This window comes from Kogia breviceps, chromosome 14, assembly GCF_026419965.1.
Source record: "Kogia breviceps isolate mKogBre1 chromosome 14, mKogBre1 haplotype 1, whole genome shotgun sequence".
Lineage (NCBI taxonomy): Eukaryota > Metazoa > Chordata > Mammalia > Artiodactyla > Physeteridae > Kogia > Kogia breviceps.
In genome coordinates, this window is record NC_081323.1 from 25,236,099 (window position 1) to 25,263,157 (window position 27,059).

Genomic DNA, 27,059 nt, shown 5'->3' on the forward strand with positions numbered 1-27,059 from the left:
ACTAATTCTCACAACAACCCTATGAGGTAGGTGCTGTTATCAAACTCATTTTATTGATGAGGAAACCGAGAGTGTGCTGAGTTGCCCAACTTTTCCTTGGGTTTTTCTTGCAGCCAATGGCACATGTTTATGATGTACCTCACATCATAAGGGCTAGGTACCGTCAGTGGTCAGGGACAGAGTTCTTCTGAACAGAGATGGGTGGCATCCATCAGAAGTGAACATACCCTGTTTATTACTTTGTTTCTGTGTACAAGGCATGTTGGTGTTATGTTTCCTCAGCTGGCTATACTATCAATTAATTAATCCAACATTTTTGTTCTGAGGGTCTTTGCTGCAAGACATTGGACTAGGTTCTTTGAGAGATTCAGAAATGAACCCTTCCTCCATGGAGCCTGACTTTGAGGAGTCTAGTCTGATATGGGAACTAAGACACATACACAAATAGCTCTAACATCTGGCAGAAAGCACTAGGTAAAAAAATCAAACAGTAAAAAGGAGAAATTGCTGAGGACAGGGAATAGAATAGTTAAAGTGACAGGAGAACAAACTCTCCAACAGAGGAGAGTTGGGGAGGGCTTTGTGGAGTAGATTGTTTTTGATTTTGGCTTAAAGGTTTGTCAGGATTTGGAGATGTGCAGGGAGGGCATCATTCTAGGAATAGTTTTGGCCACACCGCATGGCTTTCAGGATCTTAGTTCCCCAACCAGGGATTGAACCTGTGTCTTTTCAGTGAAAGTGTGGAGTCCTAACCACTGTACTGCCAGGGAATTCCCATTCTTCCCATTGTCTTGCTCTTTTAGATTGCTTTGTAGTTTATTTTCAGGTTCAGGTCTACTTTTTTTGACCTCTGCAGGGAGAAGGCTGAACAGACCATCTGGAATCGTTTACATCAGCTCAAATCCTTGAAGTCAAAACGGCTCCACTCCCGAGTGCCTCTGAGGATTGGGATTCTAGGTATCTGGTAATTTGCAGATTTTGTGAGTTTTGTGAGACTTAGGCTCCAAGTAGCTTTATATGCTAGGGTTTCCCTTAGAGGCTGGATTCCCAGTGGTGAAGAAATCTTATACAGTCTTATACATGCCATTCAACTCTTATACTTAATGTCAGAGGCTGTAGGACTAAATGAGATAAAGCTCATAAAAGGGCTTTTCTTAGTGCCTTAAAGTAATAGGTACTGTACTCAGAAAGTGATCTGTCCTTACTAGTCTGATGGGGCTCATGGTGGCACAGAGTAGTGGATAGGAGAGAGTTTGGAGTTTGAAGGGACAGCTTGAATTTACCACGTAGGCACCTTTTATCTTGACTCCTGAAGCATGCCCAAGTGAAGATCTAATTATTCACTGACCAGTATAATAGCCACTAGCCACATGTGGTCATTTAAATTTAATTACACTTAAATAACATTAAAAATTCACTTCTTCAGTCTCACTAGCCACATATTGACTGCTCAGTAGCCACACTTGACTAGTGCTACCAGTTTGAACAGCGTAGATAAAGCACATTACCATTGTCTTAGAAAGTTCTCTTGGACAGCTCTGGTATAGATAGCTGGGAGGCATATTTCAAAAATAAATATTCTGTACCTTCATGGTCCCAGAATTTAGTCAATGTACTTAACCTTAAAATAGACTGTGTCCATTGTGGAATAGTTAAATTAATTCTTCTTGATGATGGGTGGAAACGCAGGTTGGAGCATATCCTTTATTACACAGATTAATGTACTAAGTGATGCAGGAGAATGGAAAGATTAGCTAGAATGTTTTGTTCCATTCCAGTTCCTTCATTATAGAAGCCCCTGGGTATATATCTGTTAGGAATGTCAAAAATCCCCCAAATAGTTTTTTTCTTTTAACTGTGGTAAAGTATATGTAAACTAAAGTTTACCATTTGGACCCCTTTTAGATGTACAGTTCAGTGGTATTAAGTACATTCACATTGTTGTGCAGCCATCACCTCCGTCCATTTCAGGAACTTTTTCATCTTCCCAAACTGAAACTCCACACCAATTAAGTAATGACTCCCCATTCCTCCCTCACTTCAGTCCCTGGCAACCACTATTCTACTCTCTGCCTCTGTGAATTTTACTCCTCTGGGTACTTCATATAAATGGAATCATACAACATTTTGGTGACTGGCTTTTTTCACTTAGCATAATACCCTCAAGGTTCATCCAGGCTTTAGCTTGTGTCAGAATTTCCTTCCTTTTTAAGGCTGAATAATATTCCATTGTGTGTATATATCACATCTGTTTATGGACAGTCGGATTGCTTCCACTTTTTGGCTATAGTGAATGATGCTGCTACACACGGTTGTACAGCCAAGAATAGTTCTTAAACCAGTGTTTTTGTTTTTTTTAATAAAATGGATTTTTAAGTTGTATAGTTTTACTAATAACAGTGGTATTCTTTTTTTTTTTTTTTTTTTTTGCGGTATGCAGGCCTCTCGCTGTTGGGGCCCCTCCTGTCACAGAGCACAGGCTCCAGTCGCGCAGGCCCAGCGGCCACGGCTTACGGGCCCAGCCGCTCTGCGGCACGTGGGATCCTTATGGACCAGGGCACAAACTGTGTGCCCTGCATTGGCAGGCGGACTCTCAACCACTGCACCACCAGGGAAGCCCCAACAGTGGTATTCTTAATTATGGAAGATACCAGCATAGATGGACACCTTATGTCTTATAGGTTTTAATAAGTATTATGGGCAACAAGAGGGATAAAGTGTGTAAGTACAGTTGTATATAAATAAGTTTTATTTTAATAAATAAGTTCCTGACACAAAATAGTTTTTATTTGTAGCACCAAGTAATTTTCAATTGAAAAAAGAGGCGGTTCATGTCTAGAAAGGTTTTTGGATGGTGGTTTCATTTTTTCCAGGCATTTAATTGAATTTCTGTAGAGCTCTTTTCCTGTGGTTTTCTTATATAGGAATATGCAGGTTCCAAAGGTATAGAAGTGTTGGGCAGGGCTTCCCTGGTGACGCAGTGGTTGAGAGTCTGCCTGCTGACGCAGGGGACACGGGTTCGTGCCCCGGTCCAGGAAGATCCCACATGCCGCGGAGCATCTGGGCCCATGAGCCATGGCCACTGAGCCTGCGCGTCCGGAGCCTGTGTTCTGCAACGGGAGAGGCCACAACAGTGAGAGGCCTGCGTAAAAAAAGTGTTGGGCAAATTTGAGGGATGATGCTAAACTCCTAGAGAAGTTTCTGTGACCTGGTCTCTGATCCAGCTGGAGAGAATGTGTACTAAAAAGAAGTTGTGGGCTTCCTTGGTGGTGCAGTGGTTGATAGTCCACCTGCCGATGCAGGGGTCATGGGTTCGTGCCCTGGTCCGGGAAGATCCCACATGCCGTGGAGTGGCTAGGCCCGTGAGCCATGGCCACTGAGCCTGCGCGTCCGGAGCCTGTGCTCCGGGAGAGGCCACGACAGTGAGAGGCCCACGTACCACAAAAAAAAAAAAAAAAAAAAAGTTGTGAGACGAGATGAATTTGGAAACAGGTCTTAGCTTATTTCTTTTCCCTCCCAGGCTGCATGGCTGAGAGATTGAAGGAGGAGATCCTCAACAGAGAGAAAATGGTGGATATTTTGGCTGGTCCAGATGCCTATAGAGACCTTCCTCGGCTGCTTGCTGTTGCCGAGTCAGGCCAGCAAGCTGCCAATGTTCTGCTCTCTCTGGATGAGACCTATGCTGATGTCATGCCAGTCCAGATGAGCCCCAGTGCCACTTCTGCTTTTGTGTGAGTCACTGACCAAGAGATGGGGAGTCAGCTTCTCCTTTCTTACTTTTAAAATAACATGTTAATTTTATTACATAAAAAAATTAATGCACATAGTACAAAAAACTGAAGACAAAAGATGGTGTAGTAAGACACCCTCACACCTGTCATCCTTAGTCTCCTAGGCTACCTCTCACAGGCAGCCATGTTAGGAGTTTCTTATATAATCCTTTCAGAGGTATTCTTTGCACATGCATTCATGTATATAATATGGAATTTTTCCTACCCTCCCTTCTATACTCTTATTATTTTTTTCACTTAAAATATCTAGGGCTTTCAGGATCTTTTTTTCCCCTCCTCTCATCTTTTAAGTTAAAAAAAGAAGATCTAGGGCTTCCCTGGTGGCGCAGTGGTTGAGAGTCTGCCGCTGATGCAGGGGACACGGGTTCGTGCCCCGGTGCGGGAAGATCCCACGTGCTGCGGAGCGGCTGGGCCTGCGAGCCATGGCTGCTGGGCCTGCGCGTCCGGAGACTGTGCTCCGCAACGGGAGCGGCCACAGCAGTGAGAGGACCGCATACTGGGGGGAAAAAAAAAAAAAAGATCTGATGACAAAATAGTTCATGTTTGTTGAAGAATATGTGGAAAGATAGAAAAACGTAAGAGAGTAAGAATTACCTATACTCCTACCAGCTAATGATAAACACTTATCAGTTTGGTGTGTATCACTCTGTTCTTTCTTCTGTGTTTGTATGTGTATGCGTTGTGTATATTTATTTATAAAAATTGGCTCTTGGTGTACTTGGTTTTATAACCTTTTCATATTTAAAGCATTGTACATTTGTTATGTCATGAAATTTTCTCTAACATATTGGCAAATAGGCTTATAGCCTAGTTTTGTAAATAAAGTTTTATTGTAATACAGCCATACCCATTTGTTTATATATTGTCTGTGGCTGCTTTTGCCACTACAGTATCAGAATTGAGTAGTTGTGAGGAGGTTGAGTCTCTACTGTATAGTCTGCAAAACCTCAAATATCTACCATCTGGTTTTTATGGAAAAAGTTTGCCAACCTCTCATTTTAATGGCTATCCAATACTCTGTTGTTGGAATGCTTTATAAAAATTAATAGCTAACATTTATTTAACAATCCTTCAGTGAACATCTTTACTATACATCTATCCATCATTATTTCCTTAAGATAAATTTAGGCTTTCATATACATGATGCAGTGAAAGAGGGTGATGTAACTTAGATACTTAGCATTTGGATCAGGAATGAGTGAGAGATGCAGAACCTTGTGTTTTAAATCCAAGGTCTCCATTCCTAATACACTCTCTATAATATTTATTTTTTTCTGGTCTAGATTTAAAGAGTTCAAAAATATGTAAATATAAACAGTAGAAAGTCCTGGTGTGGTACGTCTGCAACCCGTTCCTTCACCACTGCGGTCCCTTAGGGTAACCACTGCATCCACCAATTACAGTTTGGTTTATATCCTGTGATGAACACATAATAATTTTTTTTTTTGGCCGTGTTGTGTAACTTGTGGGATCTCATTTCCCCGACCAGGGATTGAACCCAGGCCACGGCAGTGAAAGCCTGGAATCCTAACCACTAGGACACCAGGGAACTCCCCATAATAGTTTTTAAAGATAAAAAATGTCAGCTTTATTGCTTCTTAGATCTCTGATTGGTCCAGTGTGAGCCTGTTGCCAAGAGAATTCAGAGCCAAAGGATAATGCCAAGGGAGCTGCTCCTTGGGTTGGACCAGGCCATCCTGCTCCTGTTACTAAGTTCTGGTGCTTTCCTCCCCAGGTCTATCATGCGAGGCTGTGACAACATGTGCAGCTACTGCATTGTTCCTTTCACACGTGGCCGGGAGAGGAGTCGGCCTGTTGCCTCCATTCTAGAGGAAGTGAGGAAGCTTTCTGAGCAGGTGAAAAATTCTCCAGCCCTTCTTACTGGGAGTGTGTCTGTGGGAGGATGAGGACAACCTTTCTAGTTTTGCAGCCTGTGCTGTCTCTAAGCTATACAAGTTTAGAACCATACCTGGCCAGAAGGAAATACTTGGGTGTACGTCTTGGGTTTGCTGCCCAGGAATTATAGGCAGATCCACTGAGAGGTTTGCTTGGACGGCAGCACGGTAGAATGGAGAGAGCATGAATCAGATGATTGTGAATTCTGGCTCCACCATTCTCTGGCTTGATGCCCTGGCATAGGTCACTTAACTATCTTCTTCAAAACACAGTTTCCCCATCTATGAAAAGAGGGTAGATACCTTCTTTGCTCGGTTATTGGAAGGACTGTTACTGGAAGGACAGTTGTTACTGGCACTTAGTAAGTTTTCAGAGAATGATTTATTAGTCTGTCTGTGTATTCTAGGCTATTCCCAAATCTCTTGTTCATTTTGTCACTGAGCCAGCTCACTAGTTGAGGGACAGAGGTTAGGTGAGGGTAGTGAATCAGATCAGAGGCCAGAGGGGAGATATCTCCTGCCTTTCTCCTATTGGGAGCTGGTCCCTCAGCCCTTGAGGTCTCTCCCTAACCCTAGGCCCTAATACTCCAGCCCTGCAGAAGAGGACAATAGGTGGGAATACAGAGCTTTTCTTCCACTTGAGTCTCTGTGTTTTCTTACTTGCTTGGCTTAGGAACCATGGCAGGCTAGCCCCTGCTCCAGTTCTAAGTCAACAGTTTGCCTTTGTTTGTGCACTCTGGCACACTCTCTTCTCTTCTCCCATCCCCAGATTCTCAGTTCCCTGATTTGATATCTGGCTGCTCACAGGCACTGTGAGTATTCTTCATACCTTACCTCACCCAGTGCTATCCAAAGTGGTCTAAAGTGGTCTCCTTCCTCTCCCCTTCCAGCTCCCCAACAATAGCAAAACTCACTCCTTTGGGATGGAGATATTCTGTTTAAATAGACTGAGGTGATGACAAAAACCCCTTAACTTTTCTAGGGTATTTGCATATAAAAGAAGGAACTTAATAACATTAAAGTGAATCTTAGTGAATTCAAAGACGTTGACTTATGAAAAATTAAGATTCTGCATTGTGTGTGTGTGTGTGTGTGTGTGTGTGTGTGTGTTAAAAATTAATTAATTAATTTGCCTGCATCGGGTCTTAGTTGTGGCACTCAGGATCTTCGTTGTGGCATGCAGGATCTTCTGTTGCGGTGTGTGGGCTTAGTTGCCCCGCAGCATGTGGGATCTTAGTTCCCTGACCAGGGATTGAACCTGTGTCCCCTGCAGTGGAAGCGTGGAGTCCCACCCACTGGACTGCCCGGGAAGTCCCTGAAATTTAATAATTGTTACATTTTGCTATATTTACTTTATTTTTTTTGCTGTTAAGTATCTCAGAGTACAGCATGACATTTCACCCTTAAGTAATTGTGCATCCCTAAAAAAAAATAAGGATATTTTCAATACCATTAATTCCTCTAACAGGATTAACAAAAAATGCTAAATACCTTTTCATTTTAGTCCACTCATATTCACATTTTCCCCATTGTCCCATAACTCTTTTTTCATTTGGTCATTACATCTCTTTATATATGTGTGTGTTTTACTTAGTTTTATATCTTATTGTCTTTTAAAAAAATTTTCTGGTTTGGAATAACTTCAAGCTTTTCTTTTCTATAAGAAAAGTTGCAAAGATAGTTACTTCTAATGTTAACATCTCACTTAACTTTGGTACATTTCTTACAACTAAAAGATTAGCATTGGTATATTATTGTTAATTAACTTCAGACTTTATTCTGATTTTGCCAGTTTCCCCACTAATGTCTTCTTTCTGGATCCAATCCAGGATCCATGTTGCATTTAGTATATCCTGTTTTTTAAGCTAACGTTATGTCACAACTTGTAAAAATAAATAGTCTTTATGGAGACTCGGGGTTTTTTTGTTTTGTTTTATTTTTTGCGGTACATGGGCCTCTCACTGTTGTGGCCTCTCCCGTTGCGGAGCACAGGTTCCGGATGCGCAGGCTCAGCGGCCATGGCTCACAGGCCCAGCCTCTCCGCGGCATGTGGGATCTTCCCGGGCCGGGGCATGAACCCATGTCCCCTGCATCGGCAGGTGGACTCTCAACCACTGAGCCACCAGGGAAGCCCGAGACTCGGGTTTTGACAGTTAAATGCATTGCATGGTCCTGGAGTGGGATTCTAATCAGGGAAAAAAATATTTTAAAAAATTACATATTTTTATGTGATTGTGATATCACTGCCTAAGCAAGTTTGTATCCTGTCTGTAATAGTGTGAACATTTTCTCATGTCATTAACAGCTTTTATTTTTGTAGTTGTGTGGCCTTCTTGGTATGGATGCACTATGATTTACTTGTAGGACAGCAGCTTTCAAATTGCTTTCAGTTCTTCCTCTGTTAAAACAATGCTGTGTAGAAGTACATCTCTATGTTTTAATCTTTGTCCATCTTAATAATTATATCCATAAGATAAATTTCTAGACATGCCATTGCTGAATAAAGATTAAGAAAAAAAGTTATAAAGTACATAGTATGGACAGTTGGTGAAAATTTGGCTTATGGAATGTGGATTAGATAATATTATCAATATTTATGATTTTGATAGTTGTCCTGTGACTACTATTATATAAGAAAATATTTTTATATACTGAAATATTTAGAAGTAAAAGTATGATGTTTGCAACTTATTCTCAGAAGACTTAGAAAAATGTGTGCTTGTGTGTATGTATAGAGAGAGAAGGTATATACATGAGGTGTGAATGTGAATAATAAAGAATTAGGGCACAATGTTAACAGTTATTGAATCTGGGCAAATAGTATATGGGAGTTTTTTTTTTTTTTAATTTTAAAAAATATTTATTTATTTATTTATTTGGCTGTGTTGGGTCTTAGATGTGGCATGTGGGATCTTTTCATTGCGGCACATGGGCTCTTTGTTGCAGTGCATGGGTTTCTCTCTAGTTGTTGCATGCGGGCTCCAGAGCATTTGGGCTCAGTAGTTATGGCACGCGGGCTGTCCAGTTGTGGTGCGTGGGCTCCAGAGTGCGTGAGCTCAGTAGTTGCAGCGCAGGCTTAGTTGCCCCACAGCATGTGGGATCTTAGTTCCCTGACCAGGGATCGAACCTGCTTCCCTAGCATTGGAAGGCGGATTCTTAATCACTGGACCACCAGGCAAGTCCTGGGAGTTTTTTATACCATTGCAATTTTTCTGTAAGTTTGAAGTTATGTCAAAATAAAATTATAGAAAATAGTCTTTATAGAAACCATTATTCTTCTTCTTTCTGAACTTTTTTTGTGTGTGTGTGTGGTACACGGGCCTCTCACTGTTGTGGCCTCTCCCGTTGCGGAGCACAGGCTCTGGACACACAGGCTCAGTGGCCATGGCTCACGGGCCCAGCTGCTCCGCGGCATGTGGGATCTTCCCGGACCGGGGCACGAACCTGTGTCCCCTGCATCGGCAGGCGGATTCTCAACCACTGCGCCACCAGGGAAGCCCCTTTCTGAACTTCTACAATGCATATTTTCAAACACAGGATGAAAGACTAGTCTAATAAACATGATTATTAACATTTTGTCATATGTCCTTTATCTACCTATCTCTGTAGATATATAAATATATTTTTTCTGAACCATTTGAAAGTAAGAGGTAGTCATCAGGCCACTCTGCCCTGCATCCGTCAGTATGTGTCTTCTCAGAATAAAGAATTTTCCCCTTTATACCCATAATACCATTATCATTTATAGGAAATTTGACAATTAACTAATATTCTCTAACACGCAGCCCATATTCAAAATTTATTAATTTATCCAAAAATATCTTATTACTGTTCTATTTTCAAACCAAGATCCCATCAAGATTTGTACAGTTTTGTTTGATTGTATTGTAATATTTCTTCAATCTCTCTTAATCTAAAACAGTCCTTTCACCTTTTTGTTGTGTGTCTTTAATGATACATTAGGCATGTCTGGGTTTGTCTGATTGCTTCCTCATGTTGTCATTAAAAATATTCCCCTGAATTCTGGTAAACTGGAAGTTAGGTGTAAAAGCTTGATGGGATTTAGACTAAATATTTTTGGCAAGAATACTTCATAGGTGATGGTTATATAGCATTCAGTGGACAGAATGGTGTCATAATTTGATTTTTGGTGTTATAAATTAACCATTATTATTGAACATGGGGCTTGAATCCAGCTTTTTTGCTATTCTAAAAAATGCTTTGAAGATTTTTTACATAAGGTTTTATTCTGAAGTTTACTTCTTCAGACAAGATGCCCAAGCATGAAATTATTGCGTTAAAGACAGAGTACATTTATGGATGGCTCTTGGTAGGTTTAGCTAATTTTAGTTAGTGATTTGGTATGAAGCTGCCAAACATGTTTTAAAATTGCTTCCAATATATTTATTTTCCCCTTTTCAGGGGCTGAAAGAAGTGACACTCCTTGGTCAGAATGTTAATAGTTTTCGGGACAATTCAGAAGTCCAGTTCAACAATGCAGTGTCCACCAACCTTAGCCGTGGCTTTTCCACCAACTATAAAGCCAAGCAAGGGGGCCTTCGTTTTGCTTACCTTCTGGATCAGGTTTCCAGAATAGATCCAGAAATGAGGATTCGTTTCACCTCTCCCCACCCCAAGGACTTTCCTGATGAGGTGAGTATTGAGAGTTTAGTGTGTTGAACTGACATCAGTATCCTTAAGCATGCCAAAGGCTGCAGCCAGTAGCATGCAGCAGAGGTATCCATCCTCAGAGGATCAGGGGATCCTGTGGTGTATTACTATATTGCCCTCTGAATCTACCCATCCTTTGGAAAAATTTGAAGTCTCCCAAGGTGGGGGCAAGTAAAGGACTGATATTAAGACCACCAGTGGGACCATGAGGGCTGTGCAGAGAGAGGTTTTATTACAGGATGTTGTGGGAAGGACAGGTGGGGGGGGCAGTGTGATGCAGTGTGAAACAGTCTAGACTTTGGCCTCAGAGCTGAGTTCAGTGCTGGCTCTTCCACTGCTTTACCAGTAGGGGTGACCTTTTCAACTTGTCATCTTTGTTTGTAAAATGGTTAATAATCACTTCCTGCTTTGGGTTATTGGGGAAATAGATATAATGGGTAGAACATACTCGGCAATGTGCTTGGCATGTAGTATGTAGCTCATGTGTGAAGCCTTTTTTTGGAAGGTTTTTTGTGTTGGTGAGATGTCTGTCTTTTGGCCCCACCCCTACTTTTTCCCCTCTGTGTTATTTGTTTTATTGAGTTGTGAAAGTTCTTTATGTATTCTTGATACAAATCATTTGTCAGTATATTCTTTTCAGGTATTTTCTCCTAGTTTTAGTTTCTTGATGATATCTTTTAAAGTGGCTAATTAGTTCGTAAGCTGGGTGAAACAAATGCTGTTTTTCCTTTCTGGTCTGTGTTGGCACTACCCCTGTATAGCCCCATGGCTTGAACCTGACCTCTGCTTACTCTCTTCACTCTTTGAAAGCAGAGATGCCATCAGGTGAAATGTCTGGGTCAGAAAGAACGTGGGTTGAGCAAAAGTAAAGATTTTCGGTAATTTATGTGTTTAGTTTAGTCAGTCTCTTAATTCTCAAAAATTAACCCTGGTGGAGAAACAGTGGAGGGTGGTATTCCTTTCTGCAAGATTCTTTGGTGAGACTTTGATGACCTTTAATGTGTTCTATTTGATTAGGTTCTGCAGCTGATTCACGAGAGGGACAATATCTGTAAACAGATCCACCTACCAGCCCAGAGTGGAAGCAGCCGTGTATTGGAGGCCATGCGGAGGGGGTCAGACTTGGTTGGGGGGGGGGGGTGCATCCCATACCTTTCCATGTTTCCTTAAGGACCAAGCAGTGTCTAAGAACCTAGTGTAGTGTGTGGCACACAGTAGCTGCTCACTAAATATTTATTACATGAGTAAACCCATGGACATTATAACTTGCTTCTGTTCGTTCTATAAGTATAGACTGAGGACTAGATCACTCATTTCATTTGTTTAGCATGTGTTTTATTAAGCACCTACTGTGTGGCACACTGAGATTTTAATCCTTTAGCTTTTAACATTAAAGGTTTTTAGGTCTTAGAATTTCAATATAGCTCCATGTGTTCACTCACTTTGGGAATAGTAAGTATAACAAAGATAAGACTGAAAGGAGCATGTGACAAATGGCAAGCTGTATGGAACTAGTAATTTCCCTGTATTCCACATTGGCAAAGAGTTTTAGAGATATTAAATGTTAATTTGCCTTCATTTCTTTTTTTTTTTTTTTTTTTTTGCGGTATGCGGGCCTCTCACTGCTGTGGCCTCTCCCGTTGCGCAGCACAGGCTCCGGACGCACAGGCCCAGCAGCCATGGCTCACGGGCCCAGCCGCTCCGCGGCATGTGGGATCTTCCCAGGCCGGGGCAGGAACCCATGTCCCCTGCATTGGCAGGCGGACTCTCAACCACTGCGCCACCAGGGAAGCCCTTTGCCTTCATTTCTTAGTTAAATAAAAACATCTATTTAGAGTAATTTATGTTCTTGAATTAAAATTTTATAGGCTCTGGATTAGGTTATAGTACAAAATTTGGATCAAAAGGACTCTTCTAGATACTTACTCTTGTACTGTCCTATGTGAATGAGAAGTAATTACATGTGATTAGTTCATAGTGTTATCTTCTTATAGCATTCATTTAAAGAAGATTGGTTCATCTAAGCTTTTCCTTTTTGTTCTTTATTGCAGATATTCAAGAGAAGCTTATGTGGAATTAATTCATCATATCAGAGAGTCTATCCCAGGTACATTTAAGAAACATATTTTGCTGAGCACATTACTCTATCAGTGACCCCAGTCTTCTTGGTCAGATACAGGCAACACCTGTGGTAGTACATTGTGTCACCTTTCTCACTTCTTTTGTTCCTCTTCATTTCTCTCTTTCTCTTCTTTCCAATTTTTTTTTTTTTCCCACCAATGCAAGCCTCAGTATTCTGTAATAACCTAAATATATGGGAAAAGAATCTGAAAAAGAATGGATATATGTATATGTAAAGCTGAGTCACTTTGCTGTATACCTGAAACTAACAAAACATTGTAAATCAAATATACCCCAATATAAAATAAAAATTAAATTAAAAAAAGTTAAAGCAGGACAAATTTGAAAATATGGACTCCTACTGTGTCCCTAAATCCAATATTTGAAGTGAAAAATACCTTTTCTAGCACTGAGGGGAATGTAGACTGAGAAGCCAGGCTATGGCATGGGAACCTTGTTGATGAGCAGGCCTTTACCTCCTTGCTCTATAATAACTGTTCCATTTTACTTGCACACGGGTTGGCTAGCTCCAGGGAAGGCCTTACAATCTCTATCCTTCCCTCTGTAATCCACAGGTACCAAAGGCTTCTCTTGAAGGTAAGCAGCAGTGACATGCTGTCTTTTGTTGTGTGTCACAGGTGTGAGCCTCAGCAGCGATTTCATTGCTGGCTTTTGTGGTGAGACGGAGGAAGATCACCTCCAGACAGTGTCTTTGCTTCAGGAAGTTCAGTACAACATGGGCTTCCTCTTTGCCTACAGCATGAGACAGGTGAGCCCTGGGCTGGGGGAGGAGCTACTTCTATGCTGAGACTGACATCATTCCCGACCAGTTTCTGGTTGATTGTGGACAGCTGGGAAGAAAAGAAAGTGGCAGCGAGGCTGTCCTTGAGAAACCACAAGGATCTTACCATTCATTTCTTTGTTTTTTCTAATAAACCTGTTTACCCTTTTATACAGTTCAGCAATTTGAGATGAAAAACAATTGTGCTAATATTCCTCTTCATTAGAATATTTAAAATTATGTTTAGGTTGTTCAGAATTTGAAAGTGGAGGGAGGGACACTATTCTCTTTAAAAGAAACCGAAAATCTTTTATTAATATGCAGAACTTCTTTCTTGGCCAATAGATGTGATTTGTTTTACAGAGGCTCCTTGTTGCACTCCTAGCCATCCTCAGCCATTTTTAATTTCCATTTTTCTAGGCCAAGTGAACCTACTGATGTCCACTTTAGAGTTTCTCCTATAACACAGATTCCCAGGAAAGCAAAGCAGAAGGAGATGAGAAAGAAAAGGAAGAGTAATGCATATTTCCTGCAAAGAGGGGATAGTTCTGGTTGTCTGCCATTTTCTTGATAGTAGGGATGAATTTGCATGGGTCACTTCTCATCCCCGCAATCACCTCAAGGGCAGCTTGCCGTGTGTTTGGGCTGGAGGCTGAGGGGTCTCTGTGGCCAGGGAGAAGCTATCTGATGAATGATGGAACCATCACTGTCACTCAGCTATCATCAACCAAGCTAATTCACATCTTTTAAAGCCCACTACCTAGTATTCTGTAGACAGTGTAAGTGGGCCTATGTGTATATTGATGTCTCTTACAGAATTGTTTCAGGGATGAAGCATCAGAAGAGTTGTTGGGTTCCAGTTTGCTTCATCTCTGTGGACATCACAAATATGCAAGAGAAATTTTTTTAAAATAAATTTATTTATTTATTTTTGGCTGTGTTGGGTCTTTTGTTGCTGTGCAAGGGCTTTCTCTAGTTGTGGTGACCAGGGGCTGCTCTTCGTTGCGGTGCGCGGGCTTCTCATTGTGGTGGCTTCTCTTGTTGCGGAGCACGGGTTCTAGGTGCACAGGCTTCAGTAGTTGTGGCATGTGGGCTCAGTAGTTGTGGCTCGTGGGCTCTAGAGCTCAGGCTCAGTAGTTATGGCGCATGGGCTTAGTTGCTCCGCAGCATGTGGGATCTTCCCAGGCCAGCGCTTGAACCTGTGTCCCTTGGATTGGCAGGCAGATTCTTAACCACTGCACCACCAGGGAAGCCAAGAGAAATTCTTTTTAATGCTAGAGCTGGGAAGTGAGTCTTCAGTGTGAGGTGGGAGCATATCCTATGCGTGTTGAATATGAGTGTTTACTCTGGAGTCTAATTCCTAGATTAGGGTTAAGGTCCTAGAGGCTTAACCAAGTAGCATAGTGGATGACAATAAGCACTCACATTGTGCTTTTCCCATTTAATAATGTGTGACCTTGGGAAGTTTTTGCTTTCTTCATCTGTGAAAAGGGATAACATTAATACCAACCTCATCAGGTTATTTTGAGGATTAAGATAATATATATAAAGCACTTAAAATAGTGTTTTATAATAGTTAAGTGCACAGTAGAGGTTAGTTGTTAATAATAAGACAGAATAGAGTAAACCCTGTAAGAGAATTCTGTTTTAGAATTCTCTACCCATTCTTCATTTCCCTCTGGATATGGTAGTTGTCTTAAAGGCAGATGGGTTTGAATGTCCAGACTTTGGTGTATAGACTTCCCACTTTTGTCTAGCTCAGTGGTTCTCCAACTCCATTATGAGCTTGTGTACCTAAAGATATATATAAACGTGTGTGTGTGTATATTTATATATATAAACATGTATGTACACTATGATTTTGGAAGATTTAAAAGCTTTTCAAGGATACATTTTCTTTTCTTTTTTTTTTTTTTTTTTTGGACTGGGTAAAACCTGAGTGTGGTATGAAATTCAAAAGGTCAAAATAGGGCTTCCCTGGTGGCGCAGTGGTTGAGAGTCCGCCTGCCGATGCAGGGCACATGGGATCGTGCCCCAGTCTAGGAAGATCCCACATGCCGCGGAGCGGCTGGGCCCGTGAGCCATGGCTGCTGAGCCTGCACGTCCAGAGCCTGTGCTCTCGGAGCCTGTGCTCTGCAATGGGAGAGGCCACAACAGTGAGAGGCCTGCGTACTGCAAAAAAAAAAAAAAAAAAAAAAAGGTCAAAATAGTATGCAGTGCAAAGGAGTTGATTTTTCTTCCTGGGTTGCCTAGTTTTTCAGTTCCTTCCCTGAAGGCAACTGCTCTTAGCAACTTCTTCTTTAACCTTCCAGAGACATTTCATGTATTTATAAATATATTTATATGTATACTTTCTACATCAAAGTTATTATACATGTTGATCTGTGCCTTGTTTATTTCTGTTCAGAGTATATTTTAGAGAGCAATCATATCTATACATAGCTATCTCATTCTTTGTCACAACTGTGTAATATTCCGTTGTGTCAATAAACCATAATTTGTTTGACTGGTTACCTATTTTTAAAAATAAATTTAAAAAATTATTTATTTATTTATTTGGCTGCACCGGGTCTTAATTGCAGCATGTGGGATCTTTAGTTGTGGCATGTGGGATCTTTAGAAGTAGCATGCGGACTTCTTAAGTTGCACCATGTGGACTCTTAGTTGCGGCATGCATGTGGGATCTAGTTCCCTGACCAGGGATCGAACCTGGGCCCACTGCATTGGGAGCGCAGAGTCTTACCCACTGCACCACCAGGGAAGGCCCTACTGGTTCCCTATTGATAAACATTTACTATGCTTTGCATCTTGTGTCTTTATAAACACTGCTGCTGAGTAACCTGGTATATGAATTATTTAGTGTCTGTGTCCTATAAAAATATCAAGAATAATTTTTTTTGTGTGTGTGTGGTACACGGGCCTCTCACTGCTGTGACCTCTCCCATTGTGGAGCACAGGCTCTGGACGCGCAGGCTCCGTGGCATGTGGGATCCTCCCGGACCGGGGCACGAACCCGTGTCCACTCCATCGGCAGGCGGACTCTCAACCACTGCGCCACCAGGGAAGCCCTTAAGAACAATTTTGAGTCTATGATTTTCATGTGCTAAATTTAGAATTTAACCCTTGCAAAAATGTGGCTCCATTGCATAGTTACCTTTTTCTCTTAGAAGGCCCAAGAGCTAGAGAACCCTTGTGGTGTGGCTTGAGTTCCTATACATGTGTCTGTAAATTGCAAATTGGATGAGCATGTCTGCCTCCTTGCTTGAAGAACGGATTCTACAAGTCCGTGGTGACCTCTATCTCTCTTTTTTTTTTTAATAGAAGACACGGGCATATCACAGGCTGAAGGATGATATCCCGGAAGAGGTAAAATTAAGGCGTTTGGAGGAACTTATCACTGTCTTCCGAGAAGAAGCAACAAAAGCCAACAAGACTTTTGTGGGTTGTACCCAGCTGGTGCTGGTGGAGGGGGTAAGGCTATGTGTGTATGTATGTATATATATATTTTTTGTTTTGTTTTTTGTTTTTTAGAGCACAGTATATCTCCCTTTATTTAGATCTTTGATTTCTTTTAGCAGTTTTCAGCATATAGATCCTGTACATGTTTTCTTAGATTTACACCCATTTTTTTTTTTTTAGCTATTGTAATTGCAACTATATTTTTATTTTGGGTATCCATATGTTCACTGTTAGTATGTAGAAATAATTGGGTTTTGTATTTCTATCTTGTATGCTCTGATCTTGCTGAACTCAGTAGTTCTAGGAGTTTTTTGGGTAGGTTGCTTGGGATTTTCTTTGCAAGTTATCATGTTGTCTGTTTTTCTTTCTTCCTGTTGTTCCAGGATTCCTTCTTTTTTGTTTACATTTTGCTTAGAGAACTCCCTTTAGACACTCTGGCGGCACATTCTCTTTGTTTTCCTTCATCTTAGAGTGTTTTGTTTTCTTCTTCATTCCTGAAGGATATTTTTGTATTTAGTGAAAGGATTAGTGAAGAGTATTTCTGCTCCACCTTTTTGGAAACACTATTATATGTGTATTTTTAGAAACAATTTTATTGCTGGTTTTCAGTCCTTTTAAAAATCACACTTTCTTAGAAATGTACTGCGTTTCGGAAGTTTGGGGTTCTGTAGTCTTCTGTGGTCAAACTTGGGAACCTAGTCATCATTTAGAGCACTAAACAGATGGGGTAAGGGGTGAGTTAGGGAACCTAACCTTCTGTGAAGCTGCATGCTTCGGCTGTTGAAGAGGAGAGGAAAGAGAGAGATCGGGCTCTTTCTGTGACTCCTCACAAGTCCAGGTTTGAGAAGGGAAAGTCCTGCTCCATGCCTTAGGATATGGCAGTGTCAAAATAAGCAATTGCTTGGTATTTGTGTTTGTTAGGACTCTCTGGTAGTGAGTAACTGTGGGAAACTTGTTCAAGCCATTCAGTCTAAGCCAAAAATAATTCTGTGTTGTATAAGACTTCAGGAGTGTTTTGTGGAGCCCAAAGGCAAGAATACTGCCAGGTGTCTGGAAGGGACTGTACCCAGTGTGGGAAGCCCTTGAGGCTCAGACTTTCTTCTCTCTTCCTCAGACCAGCTTTTCCTGATTCTTCATCTGTGTGGCAGAGTACAGCAGCCCTGTAGTTCCTGTGTTTCATGGTGTAGTTCCAGTATTTCACAGACCAAAGTTGTGTCTTTCAGCTCCAATTCAGATTTCCAGGAGAGGGAGTCGGATCACCTCAGCTTGGGTTAGGAATCTTCCTGTGGTCTGGTCTAGTAGCTGCTGATGGTTGGTGATGCTGAGCTGGTGAAATACCTCAAAAGTGTTTGCCTTGATGAATGCTTTGTTATTTAGGGTGTCACTGTGATTCTGTCACCTGTACATGAACATGTCTATTAGCGATCCACATTTTATCCAGTAGGAATTAGGTCTTATTGTATGCCCAGCTCTCCTCACACAGGGTCTGGTACAGAATAGTGTACCTGTCTTTTGATTGAATGAATAAGTACTCAAAGGTTACTAATTTTTGTCCAACACTTCATCAACCCCACAGAGAGCCCATGGTAATTAAATGAACCAAAACAAGGTTTTTGTTTTTGTTTTTGTTTTAAACACATCCAGCATAAGCCAGTACTCACCTGGGGCTAGAGAATAAATGAATTTTTCAAGGTCAGCATTGGAGTTTTCACTTTTTCTTAGGGGAGACTTTCTTTCCTCCAGTCATGGCCAGTTCATTTGTTTATTTATTTATTTTGGCTGTGCTGGGCGGTATGAGGGATCTTAGTTCCCCAACCAGGTATCAAACCCTTGCCCCTTGCAGTGGAAGCGTGGAGTCTTGAGCACTGGACCGCCAGGGAAGTCCCATGGCCAGCTTAAAACACTGGGTTGCTGTATTCAGTGTCAGAGAAGATGATTACTTCTGTATACTGAGCATTTACTATGTGCCAGAAACTGTGTACTTTACAGTCATCAGCACGTTGAATCCCACCACAGTCCTTGGGGGTAGTGCTGTTATTACCCCAATTTTGTAGATGAAGAAAGGAGACTCAGAGAAGTAGGAATAACTTCCCCAAGGTCACACAGCTAGTGTGGCAGAGCCAGAATTTGACCCATATCTGTCTCATTCTGTAGCCTATAAGTACTTTTCAAATTATGGAGAATCTAAAAAAAAAAATAGGTCTGGAGAGGATAGTGAATGCCCACGTACCCATTAACCAGCCTCAGCCATTTGTTAATACAGTGTTAATCATGGCTGATCTTGTTTCATCTCTACTGCCCCCACTGAGTTGTTTTGAAGCAAGTACAAGACTTATATTATTTTGTCAGTAATTATTTCAGTATATATCTCTAAAAGATGACTCTTTTTAAAAATAGACATAATGTGACTATCATATCTGAAATAATTGACAATAGTTTCTTAATATTATCAAATATATAGTTGATGTTCCAATTTCCGTTTGTCTTATAAATGTTCTTGTATGGTTGGTTTGTTCAAATCATGGAACATGAACACTCTCTCTTTTAAAAAATTTATTGTAAAACAATCGCAAACTTGTAGAAAAGTAGCAGTATAGTACAAAGAACTTTTTTCTTTGAAGTTTTTTTTTTTTTTTTTGTGGTACACGGGCCTCTCACTGTTGTGGCCTCTCCTGTTGTGGAGCACAGGTTCCGGACGTGCAAGCTCAGTGGCCATGGCTCACGGGCCCAGCCGCTCCGCGGCATGTGGGATCTTCCCGGACCGGGGCATGAACCCATGTCCCCTGCATCGGCGGGTGGATTCTCAACCACTGCGCCACCAGGGAAGCCCTCTTGGAAGCTTTTGAGAGTAAGTTGCCCTGATGCCTCCAATTCTCCAAATACTGCAGTGTGTATTTTGTGCAAACAGGAGCATTCTCCTATACAACTGTAGTACAACCATCAGAATCAGAAAATTAAGCTTGTTAGATTAATACCATCCAGTCCTTAGACCCCCATTTAAATTTCTCCACTTGTCTCAGAACTGTAATTTATTAAAAAAAGATTTAGTTTAGTATTACATGTTGTGTTAGTTGTCATTTTATCACTTTTTAGAAATTTGATGTGTCTTGGCATGGCTTTCTTTGTGTTTTGTTTGGGATACGTTGAGGCTACTTAGTTTGTGAGTTTATAATTTTCATCAAGTTTGGAAAATTTTCATTTACTATTCTTCAGATACTTTTTCTGTACTTCTTCCTGCCACCGTCGCCCACCCCCCGTTTCTTCTCTCCTTCTCCAGTCACCTATATGTCCAACCACTTGATATTGTGTCATAGGACACTGAGGCTGTTCAGTTTTTTTTCTCTTTTTTATATCTCTGCTTCATTTAAAACAGTTTCATTTTTCTGTCTTTAGGTTCATTATTCTTTTCTTTGGCAGTGTCTCATTTGCTATTATGTATTGAATTTAAAATTTTAGATCATATATTTTTCATCTCTGTAAGTTACATTTGGTTTTTAAAAAATATCTTCTGCTTCTCTTCTGTGTTCTTGTTTTCTTTTGAAACTTAGTATTTGAGCCTAATTATAATAGATGGTTTAATATCTTTGTGATAATTCCATCACTGCTATCATTTCTAGGTCTGTTTCTATTGACTGACTTTTCTCTTGATTATGAGTCACATTTTTCTGCTTCTGGGCATATCTAGTGATTTTTGATTGGATGTTGGACATTATGTTGTCAGACATTATCTTTGAGTGTCTGGGTTTTGTGTTGGGCTTTGTTCTGATAAGCAATTTTGTTACTTGTAGTTTTGTTTGATCCTTTCAAGGTTGTTTTTTTTTTTTTTAATTGGAGTATAGTTGCTTTACAGTGTTGTTACTTTCTGTTGTACAATGAAGTGAATCAGCTATATGTATACATATATCCTCTCCCTCTTGGACTTCTCTCTTACTGTCCACCCCTATCCCACCCATCTAGGTCATCACAGAGCACTGAGCTGAGCTCCCTGTGCTATACAGCAGGTTCCCACTAGCTATCTATTTTACACATGGTAGTGCATATATCAATCCTCATCTCCCAATTCATCTCACCCTCCCCTTCCCCACATGTGTGTCCACATGTCCATTCTCTATGTCTGTGTCTCTGTTCCTGCCCTGCAGATAGGTTCATCTGTACCATTTTTCTAGATTCCACACATCACACCGGTCAGAATGGCCATCAAGGCTTGCTTTTGATCTTTGCTAGAAAAGTTTTTTTATTCTAGGGATAGTTTAGCCTTAGTACTACTTATGGCTCTTCTAGAGTTGTTACTGCATGTCCCAAGGAATCAGTGAGGACTATTTGGTGGTAGGTCAGATGATTCCTAGCCCTTTGTGAGATCTGGGAGCTAACCAGCTGACAGTTCCCAGGTTACTTTCTTTGACATCATGGATTTTTGCTCCACACAGGGATGTATTATTATTCAGCAAAGACTCAGGGGGCCACTATGCACATTTCTACAGCTCTTTTTCTGCTTAGCTCCCTCCTCTCTCGAACTTGCTCCACAATTTCCAGCTATTGCAGGCTCCCTGGACTTTGATCCAACTTTCCTCAATTCAGAGAGAACCACCATGCTCTGCCTTGAGATCTCCCTCCCTGCTTTGCATTCTCTGGTCTGGCACGTGTCTTCTGGTAGAATGCAGGAGTGATTGAAGGGCTCACCCCATTTGTTTTCCTTCTCTTGGGGAATCATAGTTTTGCAAATCTGTTGTCCAATATCTGAAAATAGGTGTCTCATATATTTTGTCCAGTTGCCTGGTTATTTAAGGCCTGAGGATAAATTTGGTTTTTGTCACTTCATCATGATTGGAGGAGAAAGACTTGGGTATGTTCTGGAAATTAATACCATCATACTGGTTTTAGTATTCTCCTGGCCCAGTCTTTTGCATGTTGTGATGGAGACTCTGGCTTCCAGTCTGCCTATTCCTTGGGACAAGTAACCCAGGCCAGACAATCCCAGAACATTCCTGAGTGATTACTATGAGACTCTGTGAAGTGAGAGTCCTTTTGCCAAGTGTATCACTCATATGTCCTTGGCATCAGCCCTGTTGGAGGTCCATTCCCATGAAAGGTAATTTTGTAATCAAAGACTCGTTGATTGAATCATATATTATATTGTCAGAAAATTTTATTGAGCTTCTGTTGTGTGCTATTTACTGCTTTGTTGGTGAAGCAGCAGTAAAGCACTTAGTCTTGTGATTCCTTGGTTAAGAAATGCTCTATGGGGACTTCCCTGGTGGCACAGTGGTTAAGAATCCGCCTGCCAATGCAGGGGACATGGGTTTGAGCCCTGGTCCGGGAAGATCCCACATGCTGTGGAGCAGCTAAGCCCGTGCACCACAACTACTGAGCCCGTACTCTAGAGCCCGTGAGCCACAACTATGAAGCCCTGTGCGCCTAGAGCCTGTGCTGTGCAGCAAGAGAAGCCACCGCAATGAGAAGCCCACCGCAATGAAGAGTAAACCCCACTCGCTGCAACTAGAGAAAGCCCGCGCGTATCAGCAAAGACCTAATGCGGCCAAAAATAAATAACTAAATAATTAAAAAAAAAAAAAAAAAAAAAGAGGTACCATACTTTAAAAAAAAATGCTTTATGGGTCAGACCCCTGGGGATCTGAGACAGACCAAGAACTGATGACTGTGACAGACTCATAACCTCTCCTCTGTTCTTTTGCAGGTCAGTAAACGCTCTGCCACTGACCTGTATGGCCGGAATGATGGAAACCTTAAGGTGATCTTTCCTGATGTAGAGATGGAGGATGTCACTAACTCTGGGCTCAGGGTCCAAGCTCAGCCTGGAGACTATGTGCTGGTGAAGGTAAGGTATCCTTTTGCACTGTTGACTTGCACTGTGAAGTGGGTATTGGATTGGATAATTTGGGGGAATGAAATTTTTTCTGGAGAAATTCTTCAGTAAAATAAAAATCTCTTCTCAACCTGACCAATGGAAGGGCACTTGAATTGAATTTTAGACTGCTCCAAACTAGGCTTTCCTGTACTCCCTATCAGTAGTTCATCTTTCAGCTCTACCTGTGGAATGTATCTTGGACCTGACCATTTCTTTCCTTCTCTAAGCCATCATCATTTCTTGGTTGGGAGATTAGAGCAGCCTCCTCATGGGTTTTCTGTTTCTGTATTTTGAAAATGAATTATTTATTGAAGCATATCATAAATGTAGAAGATTGCTCACAAGTGTACTACTTGATGAATCATCACAAAGTGACCCTACCCATGTGAATACCACCTGAATTAAGAAACAGAATATTTTCAGAACTCCCCAAACCCCTGTCATGTTCCTACCAGTTACTCTTTTCCCCTGCATCCTAATTTCTAATACCATAGTTCAGTTTTGCTTGTTTTTGATATAAAATTGAATTATACAGTGTATATATATATATATATATATATATATATATATATATATATATATATATATATTATTCTTAGCATCTTTATTGGAGAATAATTGCTCTGATACAGTGTATATTTTTGATGCATGGATATTGTGCAATTCATCCATGATTATATTTATCCATGTTATATGAATATACCACAATTTATGTATTGGCCATTTTGGTTGTTTCCAGTTTGGAGCCATTATGAATAGAATTGATATGACTATGCATGTGTTTTAGTGCAAGTATATATTCATTTCTATAGGGTATATGGTTTGGAATTGCTGTGTAACAGGGTGTGTATAATAGAAATAGCCAAAATGGTTGTACCAGTTTACACTCCCACCAACAGTACCTGAGAATTTCAGAGGCTTCATATTCCTGTTTCCATTCTTGCCCTTCTCTAGTCATTCTGCCTCATAGCAGTCGGTGTGACCTTTCTAAATCAGATCACTCACTCATCTGCTTAAGCCCTGCAGTGGTTTCTCATTGGAGCCAGCATAAAATGCAGGGTGTCCATGGCCTTTTATGATCTTCCCCAGCTACCTTTCCAACCTCATGTCCCCTGCACTCTTTTTACTCTCTTTCCTCTAGTCTTGGTGACCTCCTTTTTGCCCCTCAGACCTAGTTCTAGTGTCAGGGAATGTGCACATGCTGTGTTGCTTAGGAGGCTCTTGATTTTTGCCTGGCTGCCTTTTAAACCTTCAAGTTCTCTTAAACGTCACTTCCTTGAGAGGCCCACTGTAGTGCTAAAAGCAGCTTCCCTCTGCCTTGCTTTTTTCACTGTTTACATTAGCCCATTTTATCTTCATAGCACTTTTTAGTGCCTGAAATAATTTTCATTTGTTTGTGTATATATTGTCTGTCTTCTCTTGAAAGCTCCTTTGAGGGTAGGAAAAACATCTGTTTTGTTCTTCTTGATATCTCTAGCAACTACGACAATTCCTAGAACACAGTAAGCACTAAATAAATATTTACTAATGGACTGACTCATTCTTATGGTCAGAAATGAGGCCCCTGGTAATTTGCTTTCAGCTGTCAATTAGAGAAAAAAGAGAGCCTTTCTCACCAAATATTGGCCATAATATCTTAAGGAGGAATTTGACTGGTACAGCCTGGATCACAGCTTACCCCTGGGATTAGGGGCAGGGTCTGTGATAGGCAGCTCACACCTGAACCTTATGGTTGCCTCTGGGGAGAAGGCATCTCCCAAGAGAAAAGGGAGAAGTGACTGTTTGGGAATGACCTGTTTTGGACTTCTTAAATTATATGCATTAGCATTGTATCAAACATCTGTTCCTCTAAGGATTGGGGGCACAGAGGAACCATGTGGTCTCTGCTGGCCTGTTATCTCCATTAGATTCCTTTTGGTGGCCTCTCCTCTGGATGATTCACATTAATTCCCTGTAGTTCAGTCCTGGTTACCTTGGCTTCTTCTGATTGGTTTTCTTTCAGATCACCTCAGCCAGCTCTCAGACACTTAAGGGACATGTTCTCTGCAGGACCACTCTGAAGGACTCTGCAGCGTATTGCTGACCTGAGTGGTTGGCCTCTCATTCTTTCCCAGCAGGAAGAGAGATATGACTGGTCACTAATGAAAGAGGTAACGAAGCTTTGGAGACAAGCTGCAAGTGGTGAAGCAACTTTCTATGAAATGGAAAATCCATTTCTTTGCTCCTTTGTGAACAGCTTTTACAGTCATTAAATTTACCTAAACTAAAGTGGTCCCTTTTTATCTACTTTTACTTCATTTTTGCCTTGGTTAGTGTCTCTGAGATTTTCCCTGTAGTTTCTGGATTAAGTGTTTCCCAACGCGATTTCTACTGTGGACACCAGAAAACCTCTCTGGTTTTCTCCCGTATACCCTAGGAATTAGAGACTGAAGGGGAGGTGAAGGTGGAGAGAACCATTTGTTTAGCAAAAACTGCTCTAGATCTTTCTAACATTTTGGTTTGATAACGTTAACTTAGCTGCCTGTCTCCTCACTTTATTGTCATATTTTACCTGAGAATTTCCCTCATGGACCCCTTTTTTAGCCTGTCAATTCATTCTTTACCTTCAGATCTGACAGCACTTGGAGTTTAGAAAGCATCATTACTTTATAGTAGGCTCTGAGGAGTCATTTTTGGCCCATTCACTACCAAGATTATGTCATTCTGTGGGGATCATGAAAAAAAAATCCAAAAGATGGTAGTGTAGAATATTTGGAGTCAGAAGGACTTTTGTTGAATTCCCCACTCCATTGTTTCAGAGTTGTGTGAACTTGAGTAGTTACTTTATTCTTCTGTGCCTTGATTTTCTCCTGTGACATGGGGATAATAATAAAATGCTTATCTCATATGGAGTTCAGTTAAATTCTTATAAAGAATTTAGCACTGTATATGGAACATAGTAAAATCTTTTTTTTTAAGTTTATTTACTTTATTTATTTATTTTTGGCTGTGTTGAGTCCTCGTTGCTGTGCGTGGGCTTTCTCTAATTGCGGTGAGCGGGGGCTACTCTTCGTTGTGGTGCGTGGGCTTGCAGTGGCTTCTCTTGTTGCGGAGCATGGGCTCTAGGTGCACGGGCTTCAGTAGTTGTGGCTTGTGGACTCTAGAGCTCAGGCTCAGTAGTTGTGGCACATGGGCTTAGTTGCTCTGCAGCATGAGGGATCTTCCTGGGCCAGGGCTTGAACCCGTGTCCCCTGCATTGGCAGGTGGATTCTTAACCACTGCACCACCAGGGAAGCCCCTATAGTAAAATCTTAACAAATGAGAGTAATCATTGAAAGATTTTGCTTCTAAAACAGACTGTGTATATTAGGATATGCTGAGGCTTTTATCATGTGTCTGGCTGTGATCTCCTTTTGACCCCTTGCACTGACCTGCATGGCAGCCTTTGGGAATCCCAGGCTAGGAACATCTTCCTCACCTGTTGGTATGGCTTGAGGGGGTTGATTTCTGCTCACAAGATCCATCTTCTACTTGTTATGCCTCTTCACCTCAGTTCTTCATTCAAAATACGTGAAAAATTCTTTTTTGGAAATTTTATTTTACTCTTTATGAGAAAGTGAAGCATACATGTGGTAAATAATTCAAACAATACAGTAGGTATCTGTAATTGGTCAGTGTCCTTCCCATCACTTTTTTCTAATCCCCTAGTTCCTTTTTAAAAAGCCAGCACTTGGGACTTCCCTGGTGGTCCAGTGGTTAAGACTCCGTGCTTCCACTGCAGGGGACACAGATTTGATTCTTGGTTGGAACTAAGAGCCCACATGCTGTGGTATGTGGCCAAAAAAAAAAAAGCCAGCACATTTATCATTTTCTAATATGTCTTTTCAGATATAGTCTCTGTATAGTGTTTAGTGTGTGTATTTGTTTCATACAAATGGTTATACACCAGGTACACTACTAACAGCTTTATTGAAGTATGTGTAATTGACATACAACTGATATGCACACATTTCAAGTGTATAGATTGGTAAGTTTTGACCTATGCATATAACCATGTATAAACCATCACCAAATCAAAATAGTGAATATATTCATCACCCCTGAAATTTTTCTCATGTCCCTTGGTAATCCCTCTTGCCTCTGATCCCCCATCCCCAAGCTACCATGGATTTTTCTGTCATGCCTTTTGACATGTTGTGTTTGATACTTCCCAGTTTCCCTTTTGATTTTTTTCTTTGACCAATGGGTTATTTAGAACTGGGTTATTTAATTTCTACATGTTTGGGGATTTTCCTGAGATCTTTGTGTTAGATTTCTAATTTAATTACATTGTGGTCAGAGAACATACTTTGTATGACTTTAATCATTTGAATTTTATTGAGACTTGTTTAATTGTTCAGAGTATGATCTGTCTTTGTAAATGTTCGGTGTACACTGGAGAAGATGTATTCTGCTGTTGTTGGGTGTAGTGTTCTGTAAATGTCAGTCAATTCACA

General features: G+C 41.0%; 1 protein-coding gene across 1 annotated transcript in view; it reads left to right on the plus strand.

Moving 5' to 3' along the window:
* CDK5RAP1 (CDK5 regulatory subunit associated protein 1) overlaps positions 1-25,471 on the plus strand; it is a 29,490-nt gene extending 4,019 nt beyond the window's left edge. The window contains 10 exon segments of the mRNA XM_059039053.2: positions 857-957; positions 3,521-3,731; positions 5,527-5,647; positions 10,109-10,339; positions 11,375-11,472; positions 12,409-12,464; positions 13,117-13,247; positions 16,581-16,730; positions 22,414-22,554; positions 24,587-25,471. Of these exon segments, the coding sequence (XP_058895036.1) occupies positions 857-957; positions 3,521-3,731; positions 5,527-5,647; positions 10,109-10,339; positions 11,375-11,472; positions 12,409-12,464; positions 13,117-13,247; positions 16,581-16,730; positions 22,414-22,554; positions 24,587-24,667 (1,321 nt within the window). The 3' untranslated portion in view covers positions 24,668-25,471.
* Positions 25,472-27,059: the final 1,588 nt, after the last annotated feature.